This window comes from Serinus canaria, chromosome 4, assembly GCF_022539315.1.
Source record: "Serinus canaria isolate serCan28SL12 chromosome 4, serCan2020, whole genome shotgun sequence".
NCBI lineage: Eukaryota > Metazoa > Chordata > Aves > Passeriformes > Fringillidae > Serinus > Serinus canaria.
In genome coordinates, this window is record NC_066317.1 from 13,166,570 (window position 1) to 13,189,693 (window position 23,124).

At 38.2% G+C, this 23,124-nt stretch overlaps 1 protein-coding gene across 8 annotated transcripts in view; it reads right to left on the reverse strand.

Moving 5' to 3' along the window:
• The window catches only part of DCLK2 (doublecortin like kinase 2), an 80,202-nt gene that overhangs the window by 29,730 nt on the left and 27,348 nt on the right, over positions 1 to 23,124 (reverse strand). For 5 of the 8 annotated variants that reach the window (XR_007777466.1, XR_007777467.1, XM_030238940.2 and 2 more), the window contains exons 3-5: positions 6,027 to 6,129; positions 3,636 to 3,734; positions 2,348 to 2,395 (exon numbers count right to left, since the gene is read on the reverse strand). Coding sequence is in view for 5 of the 8 variants with exons in the window: in XM_030238940.2 (XP_030094800.2) it covers positions 2,348 to 2,395; positions 3,636 to 3,734; positions 6,027 to 6,129 (250 nt within the window). In the remaining 3 variants the exon portion in view is untranslated. The remainder of the gene's footprint in view (positions 1 to 2,347; positions 2,396 to 3,635; positions 3,735 to 6,026; positions 6,130 to 23,124) is intronic. The other 3 variants (XR_007777468.1, XM_050973783.1, XM_050973782.1) reach the window with 1 other exon arrangement.

Consider the following 23,124-nt stretch of genomic DNA (forward strand, 5'->3'; position numbering starts at 1 on the left):
ATGTTAAGATACAACTAATTGGTGTTTAGCTATTCTATAAGTCTATCTTGGAGTCTGATAACTTGGATTTATATTCCCAGTTCTGTTAGAGGACCAAGATCTTAGTATTTTCTTTCAGTCTAATTCAGTGTATTTAGGATCTTTTTATCTTGATTTTGACAATGTTTGCCTGTAAGAAAAATAGGTGATTTTAAGGGGTTTTTTTGTTTGTTTGTTTGTTTTTTGAGAAGTTGAAAGCATCTAAGAGTACACTACCCTCCTGTAGACTTCAACAATTCATTTTGGATAACCAATGCATCCTTCTTTTAGAAGGAATTTGCAAGTATGACAATGGCAAGGGCTAGTGACTGCTATCTTACTGTTTTCTGTTTCTTGCATGACCAAAAATGAGATACTTCAGTTGAAATATCTCAGAGTTTGCTTCCAAATGACAAACTAGTATCACAGGAGGAATTTTTTGTTTGTTTGTTTGTTCAAAGATTCTTTTATACAGCTGACAGAAAAGTCACTACTTCCTGGACATGGCCACTGTAAGGCAGCCTTGTCTAAGTCACCATCCTCTTTAAGCATTGGCAGAACCACTAAGTTGTTCCAATGAAACTGGCTGGTTAACCACGTGCTTCCCTCCCAAAACTGTCCAAGGAAGAAGAGCCAGATTACACTGACAGCCTTGTAGCTCTTTGCTAATATCTCAGCTATTGTTGGTGGAGAAGGGTGGTGCTCTGAGCCAGGGGTGTGACCAGATGACACCCAGAGGCGCCTTCCAGCTTTTGTGCATTCGTAGAACACACGGTTCATTCTGCTGAGGATCCTGCTGGAAAGAGCTATCTGCAGATTCCTCTCTGCCAGTTGCCTTTGGAGAGCCCCTGCATGTCAGCTGCTAAGCAACTGCAGCAACTGGGAAAGCTGGAACTGGCCCTGTCCAGATGTGAAGATTTTCCATCTATGGGGAGTCAGGCAACTGCTTGTGCTGGCTCTGGCTGGGGTGCATTTAATTTTCTGCACAGCACAGGGCTGCATTTGGATTTGTGCTGGGAAGAGCTGCTGATACAGGGATGTTCCTGTGATTGCTGAGCATGCACAGCATGGAGGCCTTTTCTGCTCCTCAGGAGCTGAGAGGGGACACAGGTAGAAGAGCTGGCCCCAGTTAATCCAAGGAATATTGCAGACCATACAGCATCATGCTCAGCAGTAAAATGAGAGGGAATGCTGGCAGAGGGGACACTGCTCAGGGACAAGATGGCATCAGTCAGCTGCTCGTTCACATCACTTGTCATTCTTGGGTTTTGTTTCTCTCTTTGTTATTTTCACTGCAGCATCATTGTTGCAATTACTATTGTTACCTCAGTTATTAAACCACTCATATCTCAACCCATGAATTTTCTCACTTTCACCCTTCCAGTTCACTTCCTTCATCCTGCTGCAGCAGAGAAGTCAGGAAGTGCCTGTGTGGTTGGTGCTTGGTTGCTGGCTGAGGTTGAACCATGACACTGCTATTTCAGACAGCAGCATTTTTTTTTTCTTCCCTCACTCAATAACCCAGCAATCTGTACTGGCACAAATCTGTTGCTATGGATTTGCTGTTTTTTCCCTATGTATGCCAAACTTACTTTTTTAATCTATTTTCTAAGCATAAATTATTTTGAGATTTTTTTCCACATGAATACCAGTGAATAAAAAAAAAAAAAAATCCCAAAACTTTTCTGTCAGTCTGAAGTACTGCATGTTAGGCTACATGACTGGCAAACTGGAATGTTTAAAACTTTAAAATCTATGAATAGCTTCTAAATTGTTTACTTCTAGTATGAGCCAAAGACTCGATTTATTTTCTAATCAATTTGTATGTTACTTGTTTCACAAGTGCTTTGACTTGGAACTGAAAGTTCAGAGATTCCTCAGTTTTTTTAGAATTTAGGCTGAAGTGATACAAGAAAAATAAGAAAAAGTAAGAATAAAATTGAAAGATGAGATGGTTTTGCACTGCTTCTTTCAGTAATTCTCACACCTGTCTCCTTGTGGCTGAAATTTAGTATTTTAATATGCTTAAAAAAACCCATACAAATGTATTGCTCCTTAGAATGCTCTCTACTTGTAGTCAAATTATACCTTTAAAAATTTAACTTTGACACCATTAGTGGATTTCCAACAACTGAAAAGCATTATTTCACTGAAATTGTCTACCTCAAAAACAAAAAAAAAAAATCCAACACCCATTACATCTCTGTTTCATCCAATGCAAAATGTGTTTCAAACCTGAGCACATTCACAAACACAGCACCCAAAATACAGGTAAATGGAGAGGGAGGAGACACACTAGTGATATACAGCCATAATAGTAATGGCTCACCTGGGGATTTTGCTGAAGAATGAGCACTGGAGTGGCCACCCCTCTTTACTGTACTCATATATTTGACACAAAGGAAAAAGACATTAGGGAAAGAAGTTATTAAACAGCTCTCAACTTGCAGGGAAGGAAGAAAGGTAAATAAAAGATAAGTAAAGACTACATGTAAAAAAAAAAAAAAAGGCAAGTACATAAAAGGATAAATACCACACAATGCATACATTTTTCAAATTAACCAAATCAAAAAGGGTCTAAGTAGAAATAAGTATGGGAATGACAGCACTGATATCTAAACACTTTGCATAAAATTCACTGCTGACAGATAATCTACATCAGCTCACTGGAGGAAAAAGTATTGCATGAAACATAGATCAGTTGCAAAACTTGTCCTTCATGATACATTTTTCTGAATCCTCCTTTGAAGCTTTCCAGTTAAACATTCAACCTTTATAAACAGACTATTAATATTCCACTTTGAAAAAACCCAATGATAAAATGATTTTAGCCAGCACCAATTAAGCAAAACAAATGTGGAGATGAGAATATGGAACATGTCACAGAAATTTACATTTATAGTTACATTCAAAAAAGAGCATCATATATTTACATATTCAATAGTTTGATTTCAGGGGGAAAAGAAATATTTAGAAATTAAATGCAGCGGTTAAAATTAAAAAAAAGTTCTCCCTTTCTTTACATAAAATGGCTGGAACTTATGGTGTTCAGTCAAACTGGTGGCAAAATAACAGTGTGAACACATCTCTTTGAAATTATGAGAAGGACAGGAAGAAAAATTCTCTGTTAATGGGCAATCACAGTACAGTACATCTCTTCTAAAATTACTTGAACCAGCAAAGGCCTGTATTTCTGATACTATTTGGCTTATTTAGGAGAAACTTTTCTAATCCAAAATTTAAGGGTATACACTGGTTCAATGAACATGAATTTAACCACATATATAACCCTGCAGTTAATAGTTTTCAGGAAAATCAAGTGCCATGATAAACATATCCCAAGAGCACAATTAGCACAAATTACTCCACTCTTCATAAACTGAAACTACATGTGCCTGTAATTAAAAAATAGAAACCACGTTTCCTCCAAGGATTTAAAAAAAAAAAATTGCAAATTTCTTTTAGATTAGTATTAAATCTCTGAGACAAAATGAATAAAGGGGGTTTTTCCCCCTCTGGAAACACTTGTATTACAGAGCCAAGAGGTTTTTTTCACCCCATTAGAAAAAAAATATTTTTTGTATTGGATGTGTTCAGCTCTTTCCTAGCTGCAGTACCTGAGGCCGGGGATTTGCTCCGACGTGAAGGTCCTGGACTTTTGGATGCAGCATGCCTCATGGCAGAGGAGCGGGAGTATGACTTCATAACACGACATTCTACAAAGCAAGCAAACTCTGTCAAGGGCTTGGACAACAGTCCAATGCACAGGCTCCCTCCACACAGCACCGTGGCTGCTTGTCATCCAAAAAATGACCAGCACTTTCTGAACACCTTTGCCCAGCTGAGTCACACAGATTTGTAAGAGCATCTCACAGCTCTAACCTACTCACCATAAAAACCCGTTTGAGCTATGCAATACTGTATGTGACATTCTGCAGACATTATGTCATCACGTCATGAGGCTGGATTATTACTACAATCCAAGTTTGTACATATGCTGATGCCAAGGTCCTTGCTGCAATGGCACTTCCATACTGGGCAACTGTCCAGCCAGCACTATTTCCCTTCTTTTTCAAGAAACTGACGCTGTGACCAATTTTTGAACAGGTGAAAAATGCCTATTGTTTCCAGAAGGCTGAAACAACAGACTGCTGTCTACATATCATTAAATAACAACCTCAGTGGGAAAGGAATCAATGAGCACACATGCATTGCCATGTTGGTAACATTTTAATTCCTACGGTTAGCATCGTTAGCAAATCACTCAAAACGGGATCATAAATTTCTCTCCTTATTTTCTCCCTGATGCCAATGCCATCATTAGGATGCCATGTCAGCACAAAAAAATTAAGATGAGCTGCATGCCCTGCCAGTCATGTATATAACCTGCTTTTATCCATTAAAAACTCTTAGAGCTATTAGAGGAAGCAGGGACCACCAAAGCTGAAGAGATAAAGGAAAGAAAGAGAAAAGGGCAAGGAAATGAGATCAACTAGCCTGTGCCTTGTGTAATGGGAAAAGCAAATTTACAGCCTTTAAATCTGCTAGGGAAATTAGGATTATGCCCAGGCTGGGATTTGCATTATGATTCAATACAACCATGCTTTCCCATTCCTTCATAAGAATAAAGTAATTTTTTTAGCTGTTAACTATGTTAAAAAAACACCCTTTTGGTCACCCCTACACCACAACATAATCAAGCAGTTCTGGAAAAGCAGCACCCTAGCAAGAACAGCAGAATGAGAGCAGTTGAATCCTCCACCCATTCAAATGTACAGGCCACTGGGTAGATATACATCTGTACTTCCTGCTGCAACTGAGCATTTTGTAATGAAATAGTGATGTGTGTAAAAATTACAGGAAAAGAAGGTGCTGTTTTATTTAAAAAAAATTAAAATCCTTCATTTACAACCTGAAGCTCCTCTGGAAAAATTTGATTATTCTTGTCAGGGCAAGTTTTCTTTACAAGAAATTAATTTTTTTCATAGAAGAAAATCAGGGTGTTTCTACAGCTCGAACAGAAAAAACTATGTCTAGTAGGACCTGTAGTGACAGAACAAGAATAGTGGTTTTAAAGTAAAAATCCTGTAGATTCAGGCTAAATATAAGGAAGCCATTTTTTATTGAGCAAGAGGTGAGACATTAGAATAGGGTCTCCAGAGAGGTGATAGATGTCTCACCCCAGGAAACATTCAATGGAGCTCTGAGCAACCTGAATTTTTTTTTTGAAGGTGTCCCTGGTCTTGCCAGGGGTTGGACTAGATAAGCTATTTAAAGGTCCTTTCCAGCTCAACCTATTCTACAGTTCCATGAACATGGAGGCAAAAGCCCCAACATCTTTATGATTTGATATTTCAAGACAATTCAAAAACTCTCTGATAGAGGACAGCCTTTTCCTTTAACTTACATCACAAAGTTTTTCTTTACAGAAAAACAGCTTTCGTAAACAAGTTCAATTCATGATCTGCCCAAGGCAGACAGAAGGGCACAAAGTCCCAGATTGTCTCACCTCCTTCCCTACCCAACATCCCCTATAACCTCAAAATATATCCAAGGCCAACTCTTGGCCTATAGCAGACAAGACTGGAGTGTGTGAATTGTCTGGCAGGGTAATTCAAGACTGGAAATGAGCATGGCTACATATGAGATTTTTCAAACATCTCATGAAGAAAGCAGTATGGAAATTATCTCACAGTCACAGATGCCAAAAGTGAGCAATGTTAACAGATTTTAGATTTATTAGATACATGACAGAACATTTTATAATTCAATTCTGCTTTCCATGTAACTTTAGAGGCAGTGTCTCTTCTGCAGGAATTTGGATCAGGTTTGTTGACGCGTTTCAACAGGCTTACAGAATCCAGATGAGGGTTTGAAAAAACTTTTTTATCCATTGGAAAATATTGTCCCATGTATATTTTCCTGAATCACACCATTCTTGAGGGTTGAACAGGGGAATTGGGATGGGGAATTTCCTATTTCAGTGGGTTCAGGATGTGCAGCCTTACCACTGTGATCCAACACGAAGTCATCCTGAGCATACCGGTACTTCTCTGGCCCACACGCGATGAAGACATCGTCATCTCCAAAGAAGTCCTGCAAGCACGTTACCTGCACAGCAAAATAAACACATGCAGTACTTTCAAAACTAAATCTTGAGTTGGACAGCAACAATTAATAAGTTTGTCTTTACCTTCTCACAGTGATACCTTAACGTTCATTTGTAATGACACGAGCACTGCAGTTCCTCGGTACGTCAGATCTCTAGCAGTGCGGGAAACCTCAGGGCCAGGAATGTAAAATATGACTGCCCCTTACCTCCAAAAACTCTTACATTTAGCACCTGTATTTTTGCTTATAGTTGCATAAGCATGCTGATGACCTTTAGCTATAACTACACACATATTGCTTTGACAGGAACATCTGAAAACACTATTCAAATATCAAAGATTCATGTATTAAGAATACATCAATTGCTTGTGGGAAGGTTTGTTGAATTAAAGTGATTGCATCTGCAAATTAGTTTTTTATGTTCTGAGGCATTTAATTTCCATGTTTTAATGTCCTGCTAAAATAAAATCATGAAGTAATTCTCCTTTATATTAAAAGGTATTTCATATTCAAGAAAATAAAGAAATAGAGTCCCTTCCATGCTATTTGCAGTTGTCTGTTCTTAATTATATGGGTAATGATTCTACTTGGATAATGATGTTGTCCAAGTAATGTATGTCAAGAAGGATCGGGATATCAGAAAGAAAAGATGGTTTAGACATTCTCTGAAAACACTAAACCAAATACCTTGAAAAAAATCTCCATCCTCAAAAGTCAATAAAAATCACCTTGTGAAGGAGCAAGTGTCCGCTTTCAAAACAGTTAAAACCAAAAAGCTACAACAAGAAATTCCACTCATTCTAATTCCCTTGCGAGGGAAAGAAGTGTTTGCAGGAAGCAAGCTATTTTTTTAGATGTAAACAGATTAAAATTTTAATGTATAGTTGTTTCCCTTTTTTTTTTTTAAACATTGCATGCCCACATGAAATTTAGTAGTAGAAGTTAAAATCATTTGGTAAAGCCATGAAATCAAAGAAGTAATACAAAAATCTGCTTTTAGAGAAACCAGCTTTTTTCTTTCCCAGATACCTGTGAACACCATTTGCATATTTCACCCACTGGGATAATAGTAAACATCAGCAGAAGTACAGGAAAGGTGCCTGCAATATTCCAGAGCCACTCAGAATGCCAGTGACCCCGAGCTCTCTGCAGGAACTCTGGTGTAGGGCATTCCCCACCAGCAGTGAGGTTGTCATGGCAGCTCCCCCAGGAGAGCAGCCAGATGCTCAGCCCAGAGCCACTCACAGCATCCAGCATTTGTGCCACTGTGTCATGCAGCCAAAGGGCCACAGCCAGCACCAAAATCCTTTTATTGCCACCTTACTGATGAGAGAGATTTTCAGCTCTGCCTGAAACTGCTGCTTTTATTTAGCCAAAGAGGCACCAAACACTGGACTCAAAAGGCTGCACAAATTTAAGAGAAGTTTTTCTACCTTGGGATTTATTCTTCTTGGCTTAATAACCAAGCGGACTTCATCATAATTTCCACCAATTTCCGGAACCCAACAACCAAGCTGACAGGAAAAGCTGTGAGAAAGCTCCAGACCACAGCAGCACTGGCAGGACACGGGCAGAGATGTTCTGTGAGGTGCAAGCTCACACTCAAAAGGTCCCTAAAGCTGGGAGCCATTTCCACAAGCTCTGCCTGCGCACCACTGCTCCTGATGCCCTTGCAGTGCTGTTTTGAGCAGGTTGGAGTTAAATGCTGTGGTTTAGCAGTGCCTAAAATTAATCCTTCTGTTCCGATTAAAAGCCTCACCTCACCCCTTAACACATCCAGTCTGACATCTGAACTGAGAGTAAAGGAGGAAGGAATGACAGAATTTATGTCAGAGTCTGGGAAATACACAGGGGTATAACTGCAAGCAGCAGCATCCCTTTGTTGTCTGCAGAGCAATTCTACAGAGTGAGGCTCAGATCTGTGCACAAAAGATGACAGGAACACCCTTAGAAATGCTCTGGAAAATCTGCTGAAAATGGCTCCTGGGAATAAATACCGAATTTTAGGAAAAGTGTAATTCCCACATATCCTTCCTCACATGGTCATGTACATAGAGCTGCCCCAGGCAAAAATACTCAGGAGTAATCCTGAGTGCCAGGGATCAGCTAAGCTGCTGAAGGTGGAGACCCAGCACCTCTATGCCCACACGGTGTGCCTGAGCCGTGTGACTCCTGCCTGTCAGTCACACACCAAGACAGATTGCTGTAAAAGATGTTAAATGTCATAACTGAAAGCCAGATAAACACAGCTATGAGAAAGCTTTACTCAGATGCTTGCTACATTTCAACAGGGAATACTCAAAGTTCCTCTTCTCCCCACAAAAAATTCAGACTGGCTACACCTAAAATACACAAGTATGAGAAAAGTATTGAACAAGTGTATGCAGCAAAGAATAAAGACCAGCTAAAATTTAGCAATCCCAAATCACCCCACATTATGAGGTGAGGAAATTAATGGAAACGCATTTTTCTAAAAGCACAACCTAATAGTTATTTTTCTAGGCTTTTACTGTAATAAAGTCAAGTGAGGATTTCTCCAGGTGCAAACTGATGTTAAAATGAAATCTTCATCTCCTACAGAATTAAAATAAATGTATACACAGCAATTAATGATAAAAGATTTTTGCTCAGTGCTCAAAAATTATTAAGTTGAAATTATTAACTTGTTTGCATGTGATTTTGAATGCTGCAAGTCCACTGTGGTATAACCTGCAAATCACATAATTCCACTCCAAAGAATATCTGAACTTAGGTCGTAGGAGAGGGATTTTTATTACTTTAATCAGGATGCAATCAGTTCCGAAACTTATAAACAAAAAACCTTGAAAACTTTTTTTCTTTAAGTTTAAATAGCTGTGGAATCCGTGCATATGAACAGGAGGTCAGGTATTCCAGAATGTTAGGGACCAAGATTTAGTTTATCAAACTAGTGTATGATAACACTGCTTCTCTTTCCACTACCCATCCATAGTCTTACCCACTCTTTGTTTTGTCTCACTTAGTGCTAAGAGCACTGTTCTGTTGACTTTGCAGGCTTCAATTAACATGTTTAAAATGTGTTAAACCCTATTTATTTCAAAATGCAACACCCTTTCCCAGACAAACATTGCATATGACCTGGTAACTCCACTGCTATCCCTTTCTTTAAAACAAGAAATGACTCACTGGTGCTCCTCTGACAACTCAAGGCTGCTCAGGCTGTCTTGCTGCACTGCTTTTCTTCAAAATATGTCTCTGCACACAGCAGAGTGGAGAATGTGTGAGTAAGACTGCATTGGTTTTGTCCTCAGTCCTTTCTTCAGAATCCTTTCACTGGCATTCTCTCCACAGCTTTCTGAGACGATGTGCAAACCACTCAGGGCGTCCCTGCCTCTTGGTGGGCTCAAAAAGGACCCCAACTGAAGGAATGAAATCTTGAGACATTGGATGAAGCTTTTGACAAATACAAAGACCTCTCTTAGAGAGGCACATATGACTAAATATGCACAATGTTACAGGAGTGTCAGGTATAACAACAGCTTGTAAGGCAATTACTGGTCAAAGTGCTACAAAATCTACAGTTAAAAGCACAAAAAATGTGGCTTAAAATGTGGCAGAAAAAAACCCAAAAACATGGGGCATTGAAACAGAAGGGAGAAAAACACATCTCTGAAAAATCAGATTCCTGATCCACTGCTGTCCACTAGTGCAGTGCTTTAATGTCACACAGACCCATCATATTTACCTTCCAAAATAGGCTTATGTTTCTGACAAATATTTAAAACCAAAGAAGTTTGCTCTTTTCAAACAAATACTCCTTCAGTCAGATCAAGCCACTGGATTAGAACACACAAATTGTCACCCATGTGGAAATCCCTTTCCCTTGACCACCACACATGCCTTGAAATGTAATTTACATCAATCCCTACTTCCACTGCATCTAACAAACAGAAGATACATTCCCTTCCAGAAAAAACATGAATAATGATCAACTGTTTACAAATAGAATTCACCATGTATCTACTGATTGCCCTTTATGATGAAGACACAATGGGCAAAAATTGAAATAAATAGATGAATATTTATCCAGAAAATATTTTTCCTCCAATCTCCAGAAGAAAAATACTTACCAAAAAACCCCAAAAAAAAACCAAACCAAACCAAACCAAAACAAAAAAAACCCAAAAAAGAAAAAAACAAAAAAAAAAAAAAGAAAAGAGAAAGAGAGAGAGGGAGAGAGGGAGAGACTGGAGCCAAGAAGGCTTTATAAACACTTGAAAAATTCCTGGAAATTCAAATTCCCAGAAATCTGTAGCACTCAACAGAGTTCTGTGATCATATATCAACAGCCCTCAGCCAGGAGCTTGGTGGGCAAACTGTCTCTATTCCAGCTCTACAAATGTGCTTCATTCTAAATGCAGAAGGAAGGGCTATAAAGACAAATAGTTTGGCATAATTTAGTATGTCTGATTCTATTTAAGTAATCAGCTACAGGACTACACAGTTTAAGGCTGAAGAGCCACACCCTCTGTCTGGGGAAAGCTCCTCTGGACGACAAATTCTCAGCAGCAGCTGAAAATGGATCTAAAACACCAAAACTGGAAAAATACTAGGGATTACTTGTATTTTTTTTTAACAATGGAAGAAATACTTCTATCTACTGACTTCAAGAAAACAGGATATGGTATAAATATTTTAAAAAGGAAGCATGGAACATACAAGACAAAAAGAAAACTAGGAAAACTAGCATGCACAGCAACAGCTGGATTTGTGAATGCATTTTCAGCTCAGCAGCTGAGGCAGGCATTTGAGGCTGAAATTCTTCAAGGACTACAGCAGTTTTTTTCCCCCATGAATTGCTGAAAAAAAAAAGTGAACAATTTTTTAAACATCAGCATGACAAATCTAGATACAACCTCCCTGCTACTGCTTTAAGTGCAAAGGGTCTCCACATTTCTTGCAGGAAATGCTGTTCCTCTGACTGGGACAGATTATAACTGTGCTGCCCTGGCAGTTCTGCCCTTTGCCCCTTGCATCAACTTTTTTTCTGAGTAAGCAAAAGTAAAATAGTTGTTTATTTTACCAGTCAGGTCATATTTGCAATCACCATTTTTGTTTCCTCTTTTGAAATACTTTCAACACAGCTACTTCCTCTTCACTGCCATTCAGACTTATTAAAATTCTTGCAGTGTTTTCTGAAGCTGCCTGCCTTACATTTCCAGGGCTTATGGTGCAAAATGCAAGGAAAGCACTCCTGGCACAAACAGGTCAGTTGTCTGTCTGCCATTTCAGCTCCATCACCAACAGGAGCAGGCTTAACTTTCAAAAGGAAGTTTCCTCTGGGCAGCCTCAGGAACTCAAAAAGGAAGGTGAAGAGGGCATTCCCACCCTTCCCTACTGAGTATCGTGATTTTCACACAGGAGTTTTTACCTTGCAAATTCCCCTTGGTTCTGCTCTTTCTCAGAATAACTTGACCAAAGGAAAGGGGGGTGTATTTGACCAATATTCTCAATAACTTACTAAGCCACCAATGACCTTCATGACTAACCAAGAGGCACACAAGAAGTTCATTACTAAATTCTAGCAGCTATTTGCCTGGTTATTCTGAGTCATGTTTTGTGACATGTCTTCAGCGAGGAAATAGCCAGAAGGGTAGCTAGAATACACCCAGGAAGGAGAAATACTGAGCAAAGTCAAACCAGTGAGACCATGACACGCCCTTTCAAAAAATACCGTAATTGACAGTATTCTTTTTTAAATTAACAGCCTATTCACTTCACAGAAATGACAAAGTGTCAAAGGCAAGTATGCTAAGCAATGTGGGAGCAGGCAAAAAAAAAAGAAACTGTTCAAGGGCCAGAAGCCCACAATGTATACAAGAACAGCAACAAAATCCACTGCTACATCAGATCTGTAGTAAACCTGGAAAATCAGGTCAGGCTGGTAGGATTCCTGCTGGTGTAATGAAGAAGCACTTGACACTTGCAAGAGCTTCTGTTCCTCACCAGTTTATGTGTGTCCTCTGTGACAGCTCTACTACAGAATCCCTCTGGGAATTCCCAATGGGCACAAAATTACACAACACCAAGAGAAGGGTAAGCAAGCTGCTAGCCTCTGACTTAAGGCCTGACAGAGCTCAAATGCTACCGAGACTGGCCAAATCTGCCCAAAACAGCTTTGGGTAGGCTGGGGAGCTCTGAAGTCTGAGGACATAAAACTGAGCTTGGTAAGACTCTAGACAGGCACACCTTTCCTACTGGCTATGGCTGTGACGACTGTGCAAGGCACCACAATAACTTCCCCAACAGTCAACTTCCATGGGATCAGTAGCAGACAAGAGGGGACAAAAATCCCTCCTTTGTTCTCTGGAAATAATTGGAATTAGGTCAAATGCCTCTTAATTTCTGAGGCTCAAACGCACAACTACTTTGTCTGCAAAGGAAACTTGAAATACGGAAACAGATCGGATCATGCTGAAAGAATACAAAAGTATCAACTCTGTTGCAAAATTTAAAATTCTTTACTTGATCTTCTGTTACATGACTATGCATCTTGACCAGCAAAATTACCTCAGATATTAAAGAGTATATTGAAGGTCCTCTTTCTCTTAAATTAAGTTTTTCTCTCAATTTAAATAGTTAATTTAAGTAATTAATTTGGTTTTTTGGTCTACTCTTACTCTACAAGTCCCTTTTAAACCCATGCCACAGGTTAATTTTAAACTTCACAGCAGTCCCACTGGAGTCAATGAAATTATTCACATTCATGAAGCTACGCACAACCACAGCTTGGGAAAGGTCTGAGGGCTTCCTCAGCTCTTCTGGACACTGCAATAAACTATGAAATGAATCCGATTTCTAGGTCAGAGCTTCCACAAGACATTGTCCAATTTACCACTTGAGGTTTGGCATCTGGCATCCTTTTGTTTTCTCCTTCCAGTTTAATAAATTCAGTAAGCTTTGAGAGAAAAACTAAGTTTTCTGTTTCCAATAATTTGTAAATGTTGATTTTGTCTGCCGTGGATAAAGGGAGCTCATTAACCTATTTAGGAAAACAGAAAAAAAGAAAAAAAAATTGAAACAAAGACCATAATGAGAGCAATTCTTCTAGGTCAGCTTCTTAAATGACTATTTAATCAGTGGCTGTGTCACATAATTACAGTCACCATTAGAAAATGAACCTCTTTCCACTGATATTCCATGACAAGGAACAGCAGTGAAAAAAGGAGAAGACAAGCCCTTCTATCCCACAGGGAATCTAAGGAGTAGGAAAGAAAACAGAAATGTTAAATCTTTGACTGCTGCCTTGTAAACAGAAAAAGTCTGGCAAGAAGCCCAGGAAACGCCTATTACAGTATGACAATGCAGAAATACTGAATAAACAGACTAGTCAGGTCACCACAACTCACACAGCCCCACAGCTGTTGGGAACAGATGACAGAACAGAGCACATCTCACATTTTAGTTTTTAATCTCAATTTTAAAAAGATTTTTGCATATATTTTTTAGCATCTCAAAAAATTTATTCTGGAAATGAACACATGTGCAAATAGAAGATTGCATTTGGGTGTGATTCAAACACATCATCCTCACTGCAATGGAAATGACAGGAAGAAAAATAAGCAGTAGGAATATGCATAAGTTAAAGTGAATTCCTACATGTATCTTTCTTAAGACTTCCAGTGCAGTAGGACTTCCTGGAAAGGTCTGTTCACCAGTTTTTCCAAAGGGCAAAACTGATCTGTCTTCAAAATGGCATTTCAAATATTGCACTGATTATGTGCAGCTATTTAGATATCAGAAAATAACAGCTGAAAAGGACTAAAGTTCTGGAAATCTTGAATAATTTTGAATCGCTCTGTACAACTCATCTGTCTCTATTAAGAAAACACCCCTGAACAACCCTTACCTCATCCTTATCCACTACTTCAACAAGTTGATAATTTAAGTATATTCAACAGTGAAATTTAATGCCATGCTTCTCATTTTCATGTGTTACACAAAAGAACAACAACCTTACTAAATATGCAGTAAGTGGAAACTGGAAACAGAAAATTAGCAAGTGCACCTTGTGATTGTGAACATAATCCAGTTTGTCTGAAGAGAAAAACAAACAAGAGGATTCCCAGTTACAAGACAAGGATATCTTTGCCCATAGGTGCATTAATCACACCAGAGTGCATAACAGACTCTCTCCTTAAGTGGCATAACTGGGAACCCTAATCCAGAGCCAAAAATAGCGCCTGACTTCACACAGCTAGCCTTCCATCTCACCCCCAAGCAGCTAGGCTAAAAATAAAAGCTATTTGCATTATGAAAGAACATTGAAAGGAAAAGGGCACATATAAGGACAGATACCTGGTTCACCCAATTTAATCAAATCTTACTGATTTAATGACACCCTGTTCCACAATACAAATGCAGTTAAAATTTAGATTTTATCTTTTTTTTTTTTCCAATAAAATCACCTATAATACTGCAGGCACTATTACAGAAATCATGACTTTGGCTAATCACCCAACTTGAAAAACATGGCATCCACATATTATGGAAAACTTAAAAACCCCCAAAATTATATGGGCAAGTGTTCTAAGTACTTTCAGTCTTTTTTGTTCTTTAGACCAGAAGAGTTTCTGTAGCATTAATCAATAACCTATTGCAATCCTAAGTTTCCAGTGTTTACGGCAGACAATTTCCTGGAGACATGACAAAAGCTGCAGCTCTTCAGATGAGAACTATTTTTCCACCGACAAATAAGAAATTCAAACTTAGTTTGTGGCCAGTGCAGAAAGAATAAAATAAAAGGCATAAATCTGGAAATGTCCTTTGATGATTGGTACAAATAATTTTTCATGAATCTTTAAGCTTTAAATGAGAGATTTGTAGTTTTACACTGGAACAGGTTGTCCAGCAAGACTGTGGGTGCCCAATCCCTGGAGAAAATTCAAGGTCAAGTCGGATGTGGCTTTGAGCAACCTGATCTAGTTGAAGATATCCCTGCTTATGGCAGAGGGGTTGGATTAGATGACCTTTAAAGGACCATTCAATTGATAATTCTGTGATTCTATGTTGTTCCTACGGCTTGAATTGTTCATGCAGGAGGTGCTAAATTCAGTTTTCTACTCAAATTCTATTAAAAATCAAACTAAGTAATTCTAAGGCACAAGATATTAGTCAAAATGCATGATTCACTGAAATTTAATATTGCTATGTAGAGATACAAAAAAAATCTATTGTTCTCTGAGTTCCTGTGTCAAGGGTTTCATCTTGCAGTCATGCAAATCTGTTTTTCATAGCACTGCAATAGGAGGGGAAAAAACTTTCAGTACCCTATAAATTCAGGTCTCTCTCTCAGTCCTGCTCCCTTTATAGATACTACTTCACATAACAACAAAATCCATAGAGCTCCTCACAGACTGAAGGATGCTTTTCACATGTATTTTAAGTTTTGGTCATTTAATATTATTTTAGCACTTAAGATGCTTCATTTACTTAGTGTTCTATTTGTTTCAGCCTAACAACAACTGTACTAACTGAAGTTACAGTTCTATTTTTGTAATATTACCTTGCAATGCTAACAGCTTGCTAAACAGCCCACACAGCTTTTAATGATACTCGATTCATGAAGTTTCCTCCTCAGTTAACTGCAAACACAGGAAGAAAATTCAGCTTATGGATGTTCCCTCTATGCACCATTCCAAACATTTCATAGATGAAAGGACTGAAATTCTGTGTAAAACTACATCCATATAAAGTGTGGAGGTATTTTGTGCTCAGCAGATTAACTTCCATGCTTACTCTGCTTTGCCTATCATGAATTATTGAGGTCTGTTGTACTTGCAACTTGTACCCAAAAACTGGAACAGCTATGCTGGGCTAGGGGCATAAAGTAAGAAAAATGAGGATATAACTGATTAATGAAAGGATGGGAGGCTCAAAAATGTGAAAAAAAATTAATGTACCACAGGAAACAGAAACTACCTTTCATCTGGCTTTCAAAGATCCAGTTGAATCTCATTAGCTCCCAACTTCAACAAATATTACTTCTAAGTCTGCTGCTGCTGCTTCTGAATTGCTTTAATAAGCTGATAAACAGATGTAAAACACATTTGAAGACATGGAAACATTTTTGATTTCATGTTCAGACAGCAAATGTATTACAAACACACTTCAGGTACTGACAAAAGAACAGATGCATCAGTACTGTCAGACCAGAAGAAAAGGCGTCTCCATGAGTTTCTCCTTAAAACAAAAAACCCAAGAAAAAGCCACACAGGCTTCTTCTTAATATCTGGAAATCTCAGTTTTCCTTCTAACAAACTTCCACAATTTCAGGAAGAACAGCAAAATGGATGCCACCCCCCACCCTAGAAACACAGAACTAAACCGCTGCCCAATTCTCCAGATCATTTAAGAGCACAGACAAGAGGTGCTAAAGCCCATTTATCAATCAGTTGACTTCTGTCTGCTGAGGCTCATTTCAGAATCACACCACAATGCTTTGATTGCTTTACTGCTATTAGCAGATTGGAGCACAACTTTGGTGAGCTGGGCAGAGGATTTAGGTGACTCAGTGCTTTTTCTTTTCTGAGTTAAATGCTGACTCAGTATGGGTTTTTCTTTAGTTGAAGAGTGAGTAGATCAGAAGGTAAAGATGCTTAGAGAGCCATAATTCAGGAATAGGCTGCTAAATATTAAAAGCCTCTAAAGTAGCCTGGACGACTGTTTCTGATGAGCCAGAACACGAGAAATGCTGCTGAACACTGGAAGTATCTGGGTAGCATCACCATGTTTTATGGACCTCTGTATCAATCACATCAAAAGTGCTTTTGAAATGCATGAGGAAGTTAATTTCATTTTAAAACTATTAGCTCAGAAATCATTAATTCTCTCTGGAAATAAATTTTCAGAGACCAGGAACAAGACTTCATAGATTGTTACTGAAGATCCATTTCAAAACCTTTATTATTTTTTCTTTTTTTAAATAAGAAACTTTAAAAATATATTCCAGGCTTCCTCCTTCTGTAAGACACTGAACTATGAAGCATAGATTGGAGCAAACACAATCATAAAATCATAATATCAGTAACAGTGAAGCTCAACACTGAAGGCTCTGCTCAGAAAGCAATGCTGGCATCCTGAAAGAATTTTTCACTTTCTTCCATTTATATCTGGCAGTACTTGAATCCATACATTCTTCCAAACTCCTAGTGCTCATTGAAGAGTATTTACACAGAATTTTACATATATTCCTTGGAATACAAACCTCTTTTGACTCACAAAGCCAATTTAGATAATGGGAGGCCCAATGCAAAATTTGGGTTTGTACTATATTGAGATTCTGGCTGACCAAACCTTTTCAGTGGTTTGGCAAAAGCTATTTTTTTTCCAAATTTCTATTCAAGATAACTACTACTAAAATGGACTAAGTGTCCCAAGTTTCTGCTTTTCCAATAATAAAGTCAGAGTTCACTAAATGTGTTTTTTGTTTGAGGGCTGCTTTTTTGATTAACCCTTTTCCCTCTATCTAAAAAGTAATTTAGAAGCATTAATACATTACTGAAAGGCATTTAAACACTATAATAAATGGGAATTGGGGTACTTTGGTTAATTTCAGGGGTTTTTTCCTTGTTAAATCACCAGTGCATTAAGCATTTCATCATACTTTGTCTGCTATATGCTAAACACCCCATATATCAGACCTAATTAATAATTTTCACTGCATTGATTATATTTTTTTCCACAGACAGAAAACCAGCAAATGCAGCAGTAGGATCTCTTCCAAGTCATATCATGTGCAAAGATAGCTAGCCTATAAATCAGTGATCACCTAGTTCTGGCTAAATAAACAAACACAAACAACAAGGAAAACTTCATTCTAAAAACTAAGACCAGGCTATGAAAGTGGAAGCAGAAGTTATTCATGAGAAAAGCGACTGATTAATGAGAAAAAAAGTTATACTGCCATATCAGCAAGAGTAGTCATGAAATAGTTTTGTGCCACTGCTTCACCATTGTGTGGAGTTGTTTTCTGTTTAACTAGTTCTCTTTAACATCTTTATGTATCTATCAAATCTGTTTTCAATTTTGATGAAAGAGTATTTTCAGAAACATTACTTAAACTGCAAATATAGAAAAAATTGCAAACTATGTTTCAGTTTACAACAAAACTGGGAACAGATGAGGGCTGCAATGCTACACAGCTAGAGACAGGAGATCATCAATGCCCTGGGTTGACTATATGATGATTTTATCATCATTGTACCCCAATGATACAGAAGCTGCTCCTTGTGTTCCCAATCCTCATCTGGTCTGTGGCACTTAAGAACAGCAAATGCAGCCTCAGCAAGTGAACTGCGTTGTTAATTTGCACAGAATTAGAACCTACTGCAGCTGCAATGTTCTCTGGTAGCTTTAATTCTGTTTCTATCACAGCTCTCAACACATGGAATTAATCAAAGTCCAGCTCAGAGCGCCCAAATCCAAGCTGCAGCACTGATGCTTTTGCTGCATACTGCAATTTGAAGAGGATTGTATCAGGATGTTCAGCCAGGATCAAAATGCACCAATGGTTGCAGCTGATGGGAATATCCATGCAAGTAACTCGTGAATGTTTGTTTGGATTGCAGAGTTTTTTCATTACCATCACCAGGATTAATTTGCAAAACACAAAAAAATAATTCCAAAGTCCCTCCTCATTTTCCTAAAAAGCAGCATCCTCACCAAGACTAAGCACACCTAGGATCCTTACATAAAGAGCATAAAGGGGTATTTAAGTAGTTTTAAAATTGATTCTGTAATAAGAATACTCTGTGCAGAAGGGAGGTCTGCAGCACAGCCCCTTCCACAGCCTGCACCTGGGTTTGCAGGGGCAGAGAAAGGCACATTGGTCACCAGAGTCTGCTGGCAACAACACAATACAAGGAATATGGGCAGCCTCTCGATAGCTCGAGAACACAACTCCATGCAGCAGCAGCAGCTTCTGCTCAGTAGCACATCAGCAGCAGGTACTGAATCTGCTCACAACTACACAGGCTTAGAAGCAAACACTGCACAGGTTCTCCTTGTCACACACTTCTGACCACAAACAACAACACAGCACCATGGCATCAAACTAAATTCCTGTTTTTTGCAGGCAGGTCAAGGTTTCATTGGTTTCAGCTGCATAAAGTACACAATGTCTGGAGGAGCATCATAATTTAAGCACATACAGGGATTTGTCTTTTTTTTTCCTTCCTGCTAATTTCCATTACACATATGGCTTAACACAAAGTTAGTTGTCTGATCCTGAAGAAGCTGATTAAAAAAAAAAATACAAACCCATTTTACTAAGATTTTGTAGGTACTTTGTGGCAGGAACACCCGAATTCTTGTCACTCTATTTCTCCTTAGACCACAAGAATCATACTCTCTAAAAGCAGAAAACGCTTTCTTAGGTGTAATTCCTGACATTCTCTTCAAATGCTGGACTATCACCAGTCTTGAGATAATATAGACCATAAAAGGCTAAAACAGGCTGTTAAAGGTATCAGAATATCACCTGTGAACCAGCTATACTGAAAGGTTCCCTTTCCACTGCCTGCTCTTACAAATTCTTACAAATCAGGAGAATTTCTGTCCACACTGGAATCCCAGTCAGAATGTAACCATTCTTACACTTGTTTACAGCAGTATTAGCCTTAATCCATTTAGCCACTATTGCTAAAGCAGGAGCAATAGTTGTGGTGACTAGTCCTTCATTATTGAGGTTATTGGTGTCCTTATTTCTACTCTCAAGGTCTAAGGCTTTTGCAGATATTCCCCAGTGCTTAAAGAGCTTCCTAAGCAGCTTCTGGGAACATATGTTGTTTTTACTAGCTCTGGGTAGAGTTTCAGTGTGTGTGCCAAGCAGACCTCCTTGGGGCCCTGTCAGTGATCAACTGATTCACTGTTCGAAATTAGAACCCAAGCCCAGCTACTTTTGGCAGATTCACTATGTGGGAGAGTCTTGATTTTTGGTCTGTGTTCAGCACACCCAACCATAGTTTTCATTTATTTTACTGGGGCATTCTCTCCAGTGGTTTATTAAAAAGGACTGGCATTACAGAGCACTCTGCGCAGTGCCTCAAGGAGTGCTGGCAGACACCTGCCTGACTCACAAAGCCTCCCCCAAACAACAACCTGACCTAACAACAACCTTTTTCTTAACCTTAAGAAAAAATGATTAATCATTTCTATTGCTACAAATCATCTATTTGATATTAACAATAGTATTTTTGAATCCAGTTGCAAGTGGAATGTCTGAGACATAATAAGTAATGTGGCTCATTTATTCCCAAATTATGGGCATAATGCTAAAAGGTTTTTTAGAAAGCATATGCTGAAACAATGGAATACTTTTCCTCCTTTTCCTGAGTCTCCCTAAAAAAATATTTCTTGTGGAGATAGAGACCCCCAAGAAGGGAATTTTAAATTATCAGTGACTACTTTTCTAATTAGTTTTTGGAAACCATCTGTTTTCTGTGAACACCCTGTTGAAACTGCTGCTTAGAACACCATATGGAAAAGTTAACTGCAGCTCCAGGAATCTGTGGTTCATCCTGCTTCTAAGTATTCCATAGATGCTTCCCTGACAGGCTTTTCTTTTGTGGAAAGAAGGCTGTAACAGTATTTTTGGTTACAAAACTCTTTACTAGTCAAAAAGAAAACAAACCCAAAAACCACAACAAACTTCAGTAATTTTTACACAAATGTTTACATTCAATAGATGACAGTCAGATAATGGTGCTTTAAAAAGAGGAAGGACTATTAATAAACACAGAGGAACTCAAGCATCATGGAAGGACTGAATGCAGCTTTCTGCAGAGATGCTTTAAAGTCTAAAACTCATTTTTATAATTCCTTTATTGCATCTAAGATCTAGATCAAACAAAACACAACAGCTCAGAGCTGTAAGTGAGCAGTAGATTCTTTGGACTCACGCTGAGTTTTCTCAACTCAGTATTTATCTGTATGGGTATTCCTGAGAGCATCTGGAGAATGCTGTAATAGATACGGCATGAAGTGCCTGTAGTACAAAAAACAAGTTCATTGAAAGTTCCTACTCCTCCTGGGAAGATTCTTTTCTCTGATTTGGTTGACTTATTTGTAATACTTAGGATAACTCTAAAACCAGCAGGCTTAAAAAATGAAAACCACTTCCAAAACAACCCACAACAAAAGTGCAATCTCCCCCTACACACAATTACTCATCATATGCTTCATGTTTAATTAAGTGCTGTCAACTCAAATTTAAGTTTATACACAGCTCCCAGGAATGTTAAAGTATTGCCCTGTGCCTCAGCAAGTTACTACTGTGATGAGTCTATGCAGGGAAGCAAAAAGCAGTAAGACTCAACAAGAATAGAAAAGCAGAAAAATGTAAGAGTATTAGCAGTTATGAAAATAGCACTATTTCAAACATACACATTTCATCTCCCTCCAAGCTCATATTAAAGATGGCAGGAGTGCAAGTTTAAAACATTTTCATAATGAGAAGGTATTCTGTGCTTTTTAACAATTATAGAAGTTAAAAAGTAAATAATATTAATTTTTATATGCCTCATAGGGTGTATGCAAATGTATCTACCCTCGGTCTGTAACTGTGCCACCCTCCTGGTCATGCACTTTAGAAGTTATTGCCATCCTCTACCAACTCAAATTTCCCCGTAAAGAGTGACTTGTTTTCTCAAAACAAAATGGCAAATTGTATTGCTATTTTAAGAACAAAATATTCTAAAATTAAGACTTTTACTTCAGTTAAGTAGACTGAAGTAAAGGCCATATTTATTGTGTGTCATTGTAAACTCCTTATATCCAAAAGAGTGCAGAAATCCCCTATGGGGATTTATTGTCTGCCACATGAAGTGGCAGATGCTGCATCAGCTTTTTCTAAATCTGCCTGGTGACATTCTTTTAAAGAAACACTGCAGAAGTGCATTTCATTTTCTCCTTGATGGCCCCTCCAATCCCCACCATTCCAGGGAAGCACAATTGCACATCCCTTAGTACCATCATGCTTTGGACAAATTGACCCAAAGAAAAATAAAACTTTTTTTTTAAATTCACTGAACTGAGTTCAATTAGAAAAAATACTCATTTGACAGAATTATATTTCTGTGTACTAAGATTATAATTACCTAACATGACTGGTCAGAAGCATCAATATTTCATCAACTGAGACCAAAGAAGTATTTTTCTCCAAGTTGTATCTCTTGGTGAAAAATACTTACTCCTCCAATACAATACAATACTTACTCTTCCAATAAAATGTTTTAAATAACTTTTACTACAGTCATAGACAAAGTTCCCAGTAGATTTCCAACAGATTTTCCATTAAAAGATTTTGAAATTATTCTATACTTTGCTGCAACAACAAAGGAAACCCCAAACAATATATTGATACCACCAGCTTACAAAATACACTTTTTACTATAACTCATTTCAATTTGAAGGAAAGATTGCAAGAGAGGGAGGGGAAAACGTAAGTGAAAATTCTCACTGAAAATTATTTATAAAAAGCTCATAGCATAACTCTGAATAAAGTCACACCACACTTATTATACCATAGAGAACATGCAGATATAGGTACATTGATGCAATTTTAAAATTTGTTAAATGTTACACTTAAATTTCAGTAGAAACTGTGTATCATCAGCAGGAAAACCAAAAAGAATCGACACCAAATATACCTATTAAAAAAAATAAAAGAAAGAAAGAGAAAGCCGTGGACACTCAACCCTTTTAAGTTGGAAAGATGGCAGAGAGTGTTGAAGCAGGTAAGTTTATCCCTCAACTCATATGCACAACTAACACCTTGCCCAGAGATACATCCATTTTAATACCTTGCCTAGCACACACCAGCAGCAGGGAAAAAGGGGGAAAGTGGGTATAAAAAAAGCCTGTCATATTCAGACTGAAATCACATGGGGAATTTCCAAGGGTATCTTAATATATAACTCTAATAATGAAATAATAATGCTGCAATAGTGGAAGCAA